This window comes from Hyla sarda, chromosome 5 (assembly GCF_029499605.1).
Source record: "Hyla sarda isolate aHylSar1 chromosome 5, aHylSar1.hap1, whole genome shotgun sequence".
In the NCBI taxonomy this organism is placed as follows: domain Eukaryota; kingdom Metazoa; phylum Chordata; class Amphibia; order Anura; family Hylidae; genus Hyla; species Hyla sarda.
This window is the reverse complement of record NC_079193.1, coordinates 42,188,417-42,201,883: the sequence shown is the minus strand read 5'-3', so window position 1 is coordinate 42,201,883 and position 13,467 is coordinate 42,188,417. Positions and strand designations below refer to the sequence as shown.

At 42.2% G+C, this 13,467-nt stretch overlaps 1 protein-coding gene across 1 annotated transcript in view; it reads right to left on the bottom strand.

The window, feature by feature from the left end:
- RAB18 (RAB18, member RAS oncogene family) overlaps positions 1-13,467 on the bottom strand; it is a 52,859-nt gene that overhangs the window by 10,444 nt on the left and 28,948 nt on the right. Inside the window, exons 2-5 of the mRNA XM_056519384.1 lie at positions 11,057-11,112; positions 9,935-9,996; positions 2,355-2,427; positions 879-997 (exon numbers count right to left, since the gene is read on the bottom strand). Coding sequence (XP_056375359.1) covers positions 879-997; positions 2,355-2,427; positions 9,935-9,996; positions 11,057-11,112 — 310 coding nt within the window. The remainder of the gene's footprint in view (positions 1-878; positions 998-2,354; positions 2,428-9,934; positions 9,997-11,056; positions 11,113-13,467) is intronic.

The following is a 13,467-nucleotide window of genomic DNA, read 5'->3' as shown; positions in this document are numbered from 1 at the left end:
TGCCAGCTCGCAAACTGCCGGGTGCTGACCACGGGGCCAGAGTAGTGTGACGTCATGACTCTGCCCCCGCTATGCAAGTCTATGGGAGGGGGCGTGATGGCAGTCACGCCCCCTCCCATAGACTTGCATAGCAGGGGAGGGGCGTGAAGTCACATGGGGGCGGAGTCCTGACATCACGATACTCCGGCCCCGTGGTAGGCACCCGGTAGTTTGTGAGCTGGCAGCGCGGCGAGTTGGGTGCCGAATGCAATATTGCGAGGGTCCCCAGCGGCGGGACCCTGCGGTCAGACATCTTATACCCTATCCTTTGGATAAGATGTCTTAGGGCCGGAGTACCCCAGGGCAGGGCACAATAATGGAGCTCTGTACTCCATTATGTATGCTGACTATGATACACTACTTAAAATGTACTGCAAGTCTACATTTGTCGCCCCCCGCTGTTTAAAACTATGCTCCATCTACTCTAAGTACGCCAACTATTCTACCCCTACGCATGCGCTCACAGTTTACTATGGACTCGCAGTAAACTACTACACCAGCATAGAATGAGTGTTGGGATTCTCTGCATCAGGTACTGCACTGAGAAAACACATTAATGATCAATAGTCTGGGTATTTTCTGAAACCCCAATCCTGATCACAGAACGCAATTTAGGTGGTGGGCATTTGCTTTTTATTCAATGTTACAAGAACATTCATATTTTAGGCAATCCAAAACAAGATGTTTTCGCAGTGCAGTAAATGCATTGAGAAATGTAACGTAACCACAACGTTAGAACACGTCCTTAAATGGTTCAATTATAGGTTATCATGTATACGCAATAAAGATGAATGATCAAAGTCTGCCAACTCGATTCTTACACATCTCCTTCCACTTACCTTATCTATTTTGTTCCCAACCAGCATTTTTACTATGTCATTTCTTGTGCAATACGTCTCCAGCTCATTTAACCAGTTGTCCAGCTTTACAAAGGTGTCTCTTCTCGAGACATCATATACTAAAAAGATAAAAAGTATAAAAAGGGGGGGGGGGGGGGAAACTGTATGAAAGACAAAAAATACAACATATATCTGTATAAAAAAAAACAAAAAAAACATTGGTGCTGTTGGATAAGGTGACAGTATAGCTGCTCATGTACTAAAATATGGGTCCCTGTCACACAATAAATAAAACTTCTATAGATAAAAATATTTAGTACCAGCGCTCCAATTGTTCAAAAACAGTCATGAATTGACCATTATAGACAGGCAAATCAGTGTTTCTATGGATCACTTCTATATTGTTATTCCATTAATGATAATAAAGTGTCTTTTTTACCTTTTGGATGCTAAGTAGCTGTTCCGTGTAACGAGTGTTCTCAAAGATTTGTTACAAAACACTTTCACCAGAAAGGAGGTTGCTCTGGAAAAGTTCTTGCAAAATGCTCTCTACTGGGAGACTGCCCCGGCCGGCGGCGTCTACAACCAGCGATTGCGTTCAGTGAATGGTAACGAAGACCTATGGCTTTGTGTGACGTCACTACACCAAGCTGTAAGGGTCAAAAAGCATCTAACGCGTTTCGGGAAAAGGTGTTTTCCTTCATCAGAGATGAATTTCCAAGGTAAGTCTCCGTTACTTAATGTAATATTTATTTGCATATGCAAATAGAGGTTACATAAGTAACGGAGACTTACCTTGGAAATTCTTCTCTTTATTGGAGTAACATCCTTTCTGGTGAAAGTGTTTTGTAACAACTCTTTGGGAACGCTCGTTACACTGAACAGCTACTTAGCATCCACAAGGTAAAAATGACACTTTATTATCATTAACAGAATAACTCACAATATAGAAGTGATACATAGAAACACTGTCATTTGTCTGTCTTTAATGTTCAATTCATGACTGTTTTTGAACAATTGGAGCGCTGGTACTAAATCATTTTATTTATACAACATATCTATATATGAAAATCCTTTATAGACTAGTTCTCGAAAATAAGATCTGTAGTTGAGGATTTATTGTGGATTTTGACTTTCTCATCACGGTCAACTGGGAAAAACTGTTGCCAGAGGAAAAAAAAAATCAGAATGCTGCGGACATGAAACCCACACCATAGGCCGATTTCTGGTAGAGGAATTTGCTGGTTTGTTCAAAGCTCTTTTAGAGAAGTCTCTAAGCTTGTAGATTTGACAGGACAAGAATATCCAGACAATTATATACGTGTAATATCTGTCAATTTGACAACTTATTCCCATTTACTAATGAAAAGCAATTTTGTAGGAAACTCTTAGGTACCGTATGATTTTTTTATTTTTATTTTTTTTAAACAAAAGCAGGAAGAGGTAGGAGCATCTGTTCACATTATCCATTCTTACCCAATATAACACCTTGTGCACCTCTGTAATAGCTGGGAGTTAGCGTTCTGAATCGTTCCTGTCCGGCAGTGTCCTGCAGAGAAATTATAAATATACAGAGCAAAAGAGAAGATTCATTAAAAGTTGTACTCTAGCACCACCCAGTGGACATAAAGGTTAACTGCACAGGAATCTGGTACAAATCACAGATATAATAAAAAAAAATTTTTTTATTATATTTATATATATATATATATATATATATATATATATATATATATATATATATATATATATATATATATATTAGGGCTGCAGCTAACGATTATTTTAATAATCGATTAGATGTCGATTATTTTATCGATCGGAAAAAAACGCCAAAATGCCAAAATAAGGGGTCCAGCTGATTCTACTTGAAGAATTATGTACAATGGCCATATTAAAAGTATTCTAGCATGTGATGTGACCAAACAACAGCAATTTTTGCCTTTTTTATAAGTTTACGCTGGTTGCTATACAGGGTCATTATTAATGATCGTGTACAGAAACCAGCGTAAATTTGATACTGCTGCAGTAATGATTTGCTAACATTTAAGTTCAATAGTTCAGACAATTAGTTATGTAGCAGTATCAGGATATGTAAAAATATATATTTTTTACGATTTTTGTATAGCAATAGGAAAAGGTGGAGCTAATTTTTATTGGGGGGCGGTTTATTTACATTTAATTTGTTTTTACTTCACACTTTTTCTATAGCACTCCTATACACGTGGGGGTATTTGCAGACTGCAGAGCATTGCACCCGACCCATGTCTGTAGTATAGACACTAGGATCCCCCCATGTGTATAGCAGTGTATATGTACTACATACACACTGTTTTACCCATGGGGGTATGTGCAGAGCATTGCACCCTTGTGTCTGTACTACAGACACAAGGGTGGAATGCTCTGCACAAACCCCACGGGTAAAGCGATGTGCACTGCTTACCGATATACACATAGGGGTATATTTAGAGCGTTGCACCCTTTTGTCTGTAGTACAGACACTAGGATGCAATGCTCTGCACATACTACCATGTGTATAGCAGTGTGCATGTAGTATACACTTACACTATTATACACATGGGGGTATGTGCAAAGCATTGCATCCTAGTGTCTGTAGATGACACTAGGGTGCAATGCGCTGCAGAAACCCCCCCCCCCCCCATGTGTAGCAGCCATTAGTAGCAGCCCCTCCAGTAGACGGCAGCCCCCACACTTGTGGACAGCACTCACCTGCGGCTGTCCTCTGCCCTGTTCTCCCATCCGCATCATGTCGTCCTATGGAGGATCATGTGACATACACGTCACTCTGCTTCCTCCGTAGCATTACGCTGGGCGCGGGGGGAGGAGGTGGAGTGATGTGTGTCACATGCTCCTCCATGGGACAGGAGAACGGGAGAAGCAGGTATCGGTTTTGGGAACACTGAATGAGTCCCAGACACCATGCAAATTGCTAGTATTGGCCCGATACTTCCATTCTCCGCCGCCGCCCGACATGTCCCCACTGCTGCTCTACTTCTAGCGCAATTAGCGCACCGCCGGGACACGTCTATTCTCTGCTGCTCATCTCCGTCGGGTACAGAGATGAGCAGCAAAGAATAGACATGTCCCGGCGCTTCGCTAATTGCACTAGGAGTAGAGCAGCAGCGGGGACATGTTGGGCAGCAGTGGTGAATGAATGAAGTCTACATGCGGGACATGTCAGCTTCATTCATTCATTCATTCACTGCCACCGCGTACAACGAATCGGGCGATTATTCAATAACCTGATTCGTCGACAACGAATCCCGTTATAGAATTTAATTGATTTTATCGATTAATCGTTGCAGCTCTAATATATATATGTATATGTATTTATTTAACAGGGTGTTTTCACGTTCACATTTTTATTGCAGGTTTATCCAACATAAGGTGACTTCACTAATTAGCATGCTTAGGAAGGATCCGTGCTTGTGTTTATGGTAAATTGCCGTGTCCTGAGTGCCCCAAAAAGTGGCCCAAAAGTGGCTTGTTTGTGTGGACTGGCTATTTCCTGTTTCTGTACCATCTCTCCAACTACAATCCCCAGGATCCTTTGTTTCTAGGTGGTAGATGACTTTATCTCCCTCCCACTTCGGCCTGCCCACCCATTGCAGCAAAGCTAGGCATCCTGCCATGTGTGCTGTGCTAGAAACTACAATTCACTGCAGCCCTGTAAAGAGTGATCTCCCCCCCACAAGTGGTCACCCTACCCATTGCAGCACAGACAGCCTCCCTTCATTGCGTGCTTTGCTAGACACTACCCCTCCCACCCAGCGGTCGCTCCGCTCATTGAAGCACTACCATGCTCCCTTTCAACACCTGATTATTGATGTAATGTCTCAGGCCGCAGTGCAAGCTGGGAACACCTGAGATAACACTCATTTTGTATGCTGCTAAAAATGAACATTAGGGCAAAGATCACATAAGAATTGCAAGACCCCCATCACACACAGGTACAGTCATTATATGATGAACTACACTAACTTTATAGCCCCTTTAGCACAGTCAAATAAAAATGACAAGGTCACTTTAACAAATCAAATTGTAATTGACTGGAAAACACTAGAAACATCACTGTCCATGTTTTAGACCGCAGACAATTTTTAAGCACTGAGGTCACAGATACTAAGATGCATCAAGCATCCCAAAAACACTGACCTCACTACCCTTCCCTCACCATTACTCTAACTCAATCTGTGGGCGAGATACTTACTAGAGGACTTCAATTTATTATCTACAGTGAAGGATTTAAAAGTCTTAAAAGATAATTATTTTTTCTTCAATTTATCCACCCTACACAAGATATGGGATATGAGGCTTTTGTTTTCAAAAAGGGTCGGCATGTACCCTACTGCTCCATTTATAGTCTATAGCAAGCAGTGTTTTCCAACCAGGGTGCCCCCAGCTGTTGCAAAACTACAACTCCCAGCATGCAGGAAGTTGTAGTATTCCAACAGCTGAAGGCACTTTGGTCTACAGAGCTGCCAGATATGGCAAAATACAGGGCTCAACAATTTTGGGCAGCTTCACAGATATTAAGAGTGGGGTGCCTGCTGACCCTGTGCTCCATTCAAAACAAATTGGGATGTTGTTCTGGAGATTGCGGGGGAGCCTATTGGTCAGACCCCCTGTGATCTCACTTATCCTATCCTGTAGATGGGGGGAAAAGTTAATTTAAGTTAAATAAAGGTATATTCCCAACTCAAAAATGTATCCCTTTTCACAGGATAGGGGATCTAAAGCTGATCAGTTGGGGGAAGGGGGGGGGAGCTTCATAATGTACAAAAATGCATATAAAAATACATTTAAAAAATTGGAAAAAATGCTAACAGAAAATACAAAGATGAAAATAGAGAGAAAAAAAAGAAGAACAACTGGTCCAGTATCTGGATATACAATAAACTAATGAGATAAAAAAATAAAAATGAATATATAATTTTTTATAAAAATAAAGTTATTTTGCTGACCTGGTACTTTTTAATTGTTGTAGTGGGAGAGGTAAGTGCTCTTTAATTTTACAATAAAACTGTAATTCCTGGCCTCATTTTTTACACAGTAGTTCTAGAAAGTGCAATGTGCTGCACCGGTTACAGTTACACTACTTATTACTAGTCTGAAATTAATAACACACAAGTAATTAAAGTCCTGTTGGTTTTGTGATGTGGATTTTAAGGCTTATAGCGGATTTTAAGACCCGGCAGACTAGAAATATATTCATTTGTTTCAAGTAAGGAAGGATTCATGGCATTGCTCATTTAGAGGAGCCAGTGTAAGAAGCCAGCAGTGTGATATATACAAAGAGCGCACTGTAATACCGACCGAACAAGACGCCGATCAGTAAGGATGCAGTATCAGCTACTTCATGAGTGTGCACTCACATCAACTTCCAATAATAGTGTCTGATGGGACTTGTTGTGTAGTGACATAAATAAAGCTGTGTTAAAGAGAAGGCAAAGACTGCACTCACTGTCCGTACAGCGTTTTACTGATAGTAGTCAGGCATAACAAGCTGGTGCAAGAGCGGAGGCGGGGGATGTAACCGGGACAGACTGTTTCACGTTTAGTAACTCTTCTTCCAGCCGGTATATGACACTAAATATGGCTGTTTTAAAGGGGTATTCCAGGCATATATATCTCTATCAACTGGCTCCGGAAAGTTAAACAGATTTGTAAATTACTTCTACTAAAAAATCTTAATCCTTCCAATAGTTATTAGCTTCTGAAGTTTTCTGTCTAACTGCTCAATGATGATGTCACGTCCCGGGAGCTGTGCATGATGGGAGAATATCCCCATAGGAGCTGCACAGCTCCTGGGATGTGAGTCATCAGAAAGCAGTTAGACAGAAAACAGCAACTCAACTTCAGAAGCTAATAACTATTGGAAGGATTAAGATTTTTTAATAGAAGTAATTTACAAATCTGTTTAACTTTCCGGAGCCAGTTAATATATAAAAAAAATTTTTTTGCCTGGAATACCCCTTAAGGTGTCCTGTGGGAGCCCTTGTCTAACAGGTTGTATTTGTTTTTATTGACCCTGCACTGTCTTAAAAGGGATACCCCGGGTGGAATTTTTTTTTTTTTTTTTTTTAAATCAACTGGTGCCAGAAAGTTACAGTTTTGTAAATTACTTCTATTAAAATATCTTAATCCTTCCAGTACTTATTAGCTGCTGAATACTACAGAGGAAATGTTTTTATTTTGGAACACAGAGCTTTATGCTGACATCATGACCACAGTGCTCTCTGCTGACATCTCTGTCCATTTTAAGAACTGTCCAGAGTAGGAGAAAATCCCCATAGCAAACATATGCTGCTCTGGACAGTCCCTAAAATGGACAGAGATGTCAGCAGAGAGCACTGTGCTCGTGATGTCAGCAGAGAGCACTTTGTTCCAAAAAGAAAATTTCCTCTGTAGTATTCAGAAGCTAATAAGTACTGGAAATATTAATATTTTTTAATAGAAGTAATTTACAAATCTGTTCAACTTTCTGGCACCAGTTGATTTAAAGAAAAAAAAGTTTTACACCGGAGTTCCCCTTTAAAACCAACATTTTGTACATGCACTTTATTCTAATGCTCGGACTTCCCGATATATGCCTGTCTGGAGTGGCAGGACGTTTTCTTTTATGTGCTTGTACAGTGGGGATCAAAAGTTTGGGCACCCCAGGTAAAAATTTGTCTTAATGTGCATAAAGAAGCCAAGGAAAGATGGAAAAATCTCCAAAAGGCATCAAATTACAGATTAGACATTCTTATAATATGTCAACAAAAGTTAGATTTTATTTCTATCATTTACACTCCTTTTTCTAGGTCACGTGGGGAGGGCCGCGCATGTGCTGCGTTCCGTACACCCGGAAGCGGCGTTCTCCCCCCGGCTTAACTCGAGCTGCGGTCCATCTTCTTACTTGTATTGGGCCGCAGCTCAAGTTAAGCCGGGGGGAGAACGCCACTTCCGGGTGTACGGAACGTGGCGCATGCGTGGCCCTCCCCACGTGACCTAGAAAAAGGAGTTAGACAACGATGATAAGTTCATGAATATTCATGAGCCAGGCGGCCGCTCCGCCCAGCTGGAATGACGTATAGCCGAGTCCGAGCTGATAAGACCTCCCACTGAGTCCCAAGCCAGGGAATAACAGAAAACTAAAAATAAAGATATCTGAAGAACCGCTGAACCATTTTTAACCAGGTAAGAAGCGTTTTAATCAGGATCACCTGCACTACAAGCCTGTGTAACAGGTTTAGTGCGGGTGATTCTGATGACAGATTTCCTTTAATTCTGTAAATAATGTAGGCACAGACAGTACTGCCTACTTATCACTGTAAATGATGGAGGTGCACACACTACTACCTCCCCGTCTCTGACAGTGAATAATGCAGGCACAATTAGGACTGCCTTACTATCAGTCCATGTAAATGATATAGGCACAGAAAGCACTGTCGCCCTCTCTCTACTTCTAAATGATGTTCTCATTTTAGATACATGAATGCGGAGGACATCAAATTCGGTGGATTGCGACGATGAACAGTGTTTTTTTTAAATGTCAATAAAACGGTTAACTAGGGCTGTGGGGGAGTGTTTTTTTAAATAAATTTTTTTTTTCAATGTGTTGTGTTTTTTTTTATAAATGAATTATCAGGCTTAGTAGTGGTAGCCATCTTGTAGACAAAATCCATTACTAAGCCGGGGCTTAACGTTAGCCCCAAAATCAGTTAGCGCTAACCCCCCAATTATTACCCCGGTACCCACTGCCACAGGAGTTTTGGGAAGAGCCGGTACCAACAGGCCCGGAGAGTCAAAAATGACGGTAACAGGCTGGCGTTATTTAGGCTGGGGAGGGCCAGTAACAATGGTCCTCGCACACCCTGGTAACATCAGGCTGTTGCTGCTTGGCTGGTATTTGGCTGATACTGAAAAAATTGGGGAACCACACACATTTTTTTATTTATTAAAAAAACAAACACATAGGGTTCCCCCTATTTTCAGTATCAGCCAGATATCATAATAAATTTTTTATAAAATATAACCCTCCCCCACAGCCCTAGTTAACCATTTTATTGAAATAAAAAAAACGCTGGTCATCGCCACAGTCCACCGACTGACTTAGTCCTCCGCATTCACGTATGTGAAATGAGAAAAAAAGAATTATAGGTTAGTACATTTGCAGTGTGTTCCCAAACAAGGAGCTACCAATTATTGCAAAGTTACAACTCCCATCATAGGGGCTGTAGTTAAGCAACAGCTGGAGTCTCCCTATTTGAGAACACACTGCCAGAAAGGCTCTGTTCCCATTATGCAAAACGCATAATGAGAATAGAGTCAGGCCTGGACAGTGTAGCTCCGCCCCTAATGACGTCATCACTAGGGGCGGTGCAGTAAAGGTCGCAGGGGGTCCCAGGAGTGAAAAAAATACACAAGAAAAAGGGGTAAACTCAATGATAAATCTCCCCCATAGGTGTACGATTGTAAGAAATGGGGAGGGCCACACAGCGAGTTAGCCAGTTCTGTATTTAGCATGGTTGCCATACCGTATAGCTCAGTGTTTCCCAACCAGGGTGTCTACAGCCTTTGGCTGTCCGGGCATGCTGGAAGTTGTAGTTTTGCAACAGCTGGAGGCACCCTGGTTGGGAAACACTAGTATAATTCCTATCAACAAACACATCAAAGGCTCACATACAGAATATGGTGGTGTAGGAGAGCGCGGCTCGCTCGTGATTTCTACCATTTGTGTTTTGCGCGAGTCATGGACCACATGAGGCCTATTCATCCTCCCCTCTTTAAAACTTGTAAACTGCACTTTAACTAGTTGATGCCTCTTAGTAACACACCCCTGTTCACCAGCATGTGATAACATTAAGCAAGATGGCGGCTGACGCTCCTCTCCATGTCAGTAATGACAGGCATAAGCTTCCTGGGTGCATGATCACAAGATATGTCATTCCAGGCACATCTAGACACGTCTTGAAGGTATGTGGTTATCTGCACTGCCCTAAATGTCTGCATACATACCATAACAGAGAGGTGATTGTTCTTATACGTACCCATATAGCCAGTTTCGCCTTGTTACCGTCAACAGAAATGGTTTTCACCTTGAAGTCAACACCTGGAAAATAAGTCATAGTTATCGGATCTGTTTCCCATGAGATAACACGGCGTCTTCTGTACAAGTAAATGGTGATGATTTACTGAGGGAGACATAAGCTCAGGCATTGTTGTAGGACAGTGTTCCTCCTTAACAGGTGGGTTTACAGCTGTCGCAAACTACAACTCCCATCATGTCATGACATGGTGCTATTAGAAAAGTCACAAGAAGCAGCGCTGCGGGCGATCCGATCATTCATTCAAATCGCGAACTGCCGCAGATGCCGGGATCTGTATTGATCCCGGCACCTGAGGGGTTAATGGCGGACGCCCGTGAGATCGCGGGCGTCAGCCATTGCCGGCGGGTCCCTGGCTGCGATCAGCAGCCGGGATCAGCCATGCATGACACGGGCATCGCTCCGATGCCCGCGGTTATGCACAGGACGTAAATGTACGTCCTGGTGCGTTAAGTACCACCGCACCAGGACGTACATTTACGTCCTGCGTCCTTAAGGGGTTAAAGGGGTACTCCAGTGGAAAACTTTCTTTTTTGTAATGAACTGATGCCAGAAAGTAAAAACAGATTTGTAAATTACTTCTATTTAAAAATCTTAATCCTTTCAGTACTTATTAGCAGCTGTATGTTTTTGTCTTGTCCACAGTGCTCTCTGCTGACACCTCTGTCTGTGTCAGGAACTGTCCAGAGCAGCATAGGTTTGCTATGGGGATTTTCTCCCGCTCTGGACAGTTCCTGATACGGGCATCAGGTGTCAGCAGAGAGCACTGTGGACAAGACAAAACAAGAAATTCAAAAAGAAAAAAAAAAAAAGAGTTTCCTCTGTAGCATACAGCTGCTAATAAGTACTGGAAGGGTAAAGATTTTTTTAATAGAAGAAATGTACAAATCTGTTTACTTTCTGGCACCAGTTGAATAAAAAAAAAAAAAAGTTTTCCACCGGAGTACCACTTTAAAGTCTACAGGCCACAGATTGAAGGGCCACCAAACGACACTTATTATGTGACAATGTTATGAATGTTAAAAACGTCTTGGTACGTCAATGCGGTTGAAAGAAACTACTTACCAATGGTAGCAGCAAGTTCTGGGTCAAATGTGTCATCTGTAAACCTTAACAGAAGGCTGGAGAGAAGAAAAAAAAAAAATTATTAGAAAACTATATAAAAGCTATTTTTTTCTTAATTATGGGATGCACTTCCCACTAAACACTTCCCAGAACAAAATATATTATATATATATATATATTTAAATAAATTAAATTTATATATATATATATATATATATATATATATATATATATATATATATATATTTATTTGTGTGTGTATATATAATTAATATATACACAGCTGCAAATGTGGGATTCCATTGATCTGTATATACTGCCACTTGAGGAACCTTTGATGCATTTTATTAGATACACTACAGCTATGCTCAAAAGTTTACATACCCTTGGAGAATTGGTAATATATGAATCATTTTTAGAGGAAAACATGAGTGAACAGGTCAAAATACATCTTTTATTTCTTATGGGATTTATATTCAGCCGTAGGTTATAACAGAAAGGCCCCATAATAAAAATACATGGCAACAAATACAAAAATGTAACGACAGCTGTTTGAAAGTCCTCATCCCCTTAGTTCTGAATGCTGTGTATTACCCCATTAAGCATCAGTGTCTACAGTTGTCTATGATGCCCCAAATTCTTGCAGATGGAATAGCTGCCCATTCGTCTTGGCAAAATGCTTCCAGTCCATGCTAAGTCTTTGGTTGTCTTGCATGAACCGCACATTTCAGATCTCCCCAGAATGTCTTGATGATACTAAAGGGGTACTCCGGAGAAAAGAAAATGGGGGAGATTTATCAAAGCCTGTCCAGAGGGATCGTTGCTGAGTTGCCCATAGCAACCAATCAGATCGCTCCTTTCATTTTCCAGAGGCCTTTTCAAAAATGAAAGAAGCAATCTGATTGGTTGCTATGGGCAACTCAGAAACTTCTCCTCTGGACAGGATTTGATAAATCTCCCCCAATGTTTTCAGATCAACTCGTGCATGTAAAAATCTTAATCCTTCCAGTACATTTCAGCTGCTGTATGCTGCAGAGGAAGTTGAGTAATTCTTTCCAGTCTGACCACAGTGCTCTCTGCTGCCACCTTTGTCCGTGTCAGGAACTGTGCAATTGCTCTGGACAATTCCTGACACCACAGAAGATCTGCTTTCTGCTGCTAACTCTGTCAATTTGGGCAAAACTGAGGTAACATCCATCCACCAGGCCATCACGTGATGATCGTAAGGGGTCTGACCACTTAGATAATGAGAATGAAGGGGGCGCAGAGCTGGCGTTTTTCCCCCTGCACAGCACCATTGTGAACCCGACTGTACAGAAATCATCAGCAGGTCTCATTCAATTCAATGGGGGCTATGCTGCAATTTCCTGTACACAGCACGTTTGCCTGTTAGAATAAAAGATTGGGCAAGCTAAATTCCACTGTTCTTTAACCCCTTAACGACCACGGACATTAATGTACGTTCTGGTTTGGCGGGACTTCCCGCACCAGGACGTACATTTACGTCCTGTGTATGACGGCGAGCATTGGAACGGTGCTCGCATCATAAACGGCAGGTTCCGGCTGCTAGCAGCAGACGGGGACCCACCCGTAATGGCCGACATCCGAACACTGTTTTTGCGCTGCGGGGGTCGACCACGCCCCTCGTGATGTCATGCCCACGCCCCCTCAATGCAAGTCTATGGGAGGGGGCGTGGCGATGTCACGCCCCCTCCCATAGACTTGCATTGAGGGGGCATGGCCATGACATCATGAGGGGCGTGTCCGACCCCCACAGCGCAAAAACAGCGTTCGGAAAATTTAGTTCCGAACGCTGGCCAGTGAAGTACCCCTTTAAGAAACAGCACTTTCCTTGTCTTTTGTCGCTTGTTTATAAGGCTATTACCACAATCTGCTTCAAGTTAAACACTGAGCGACGTGCAACGGGTAAGAAGATACAAAGCTATTTAACATTTAGATACACAAACAAACCTACGCAGAGCAACTCCCTTATGTCAACTCTGACTGCCGACATACGATAGACATCCGTAGAGCCGAGCTGGTGTAATCCCAGATGCTAAACAGAGATCTACTACCAGGGTCTGACCATATGGCTCATGCCTGCCCCATAGTACTTCTAGTTCCACCTTATCTGAGAAAGCAGTCCGGAGGCCAAAATACCTTCCTGAGGCCAAATATAGAGATTAGAATAAGTGCAACCTAGTACATCGTCTTTCACATGTCTTTTCATGGTACGGGCCCTCGGCATGCCATCATATGGAGCCTCCTTTAGCCTCCGTTCCCTCCCCATGAAGAGGACAATAAGAGTATAACATGATATGGTTTACGCCGATTATATAGAGCAACATTGATGTACAATATGGGTCCACAACGGTCTGTGGATCAGCTGCAGAGTGAGTGGAACAAACACA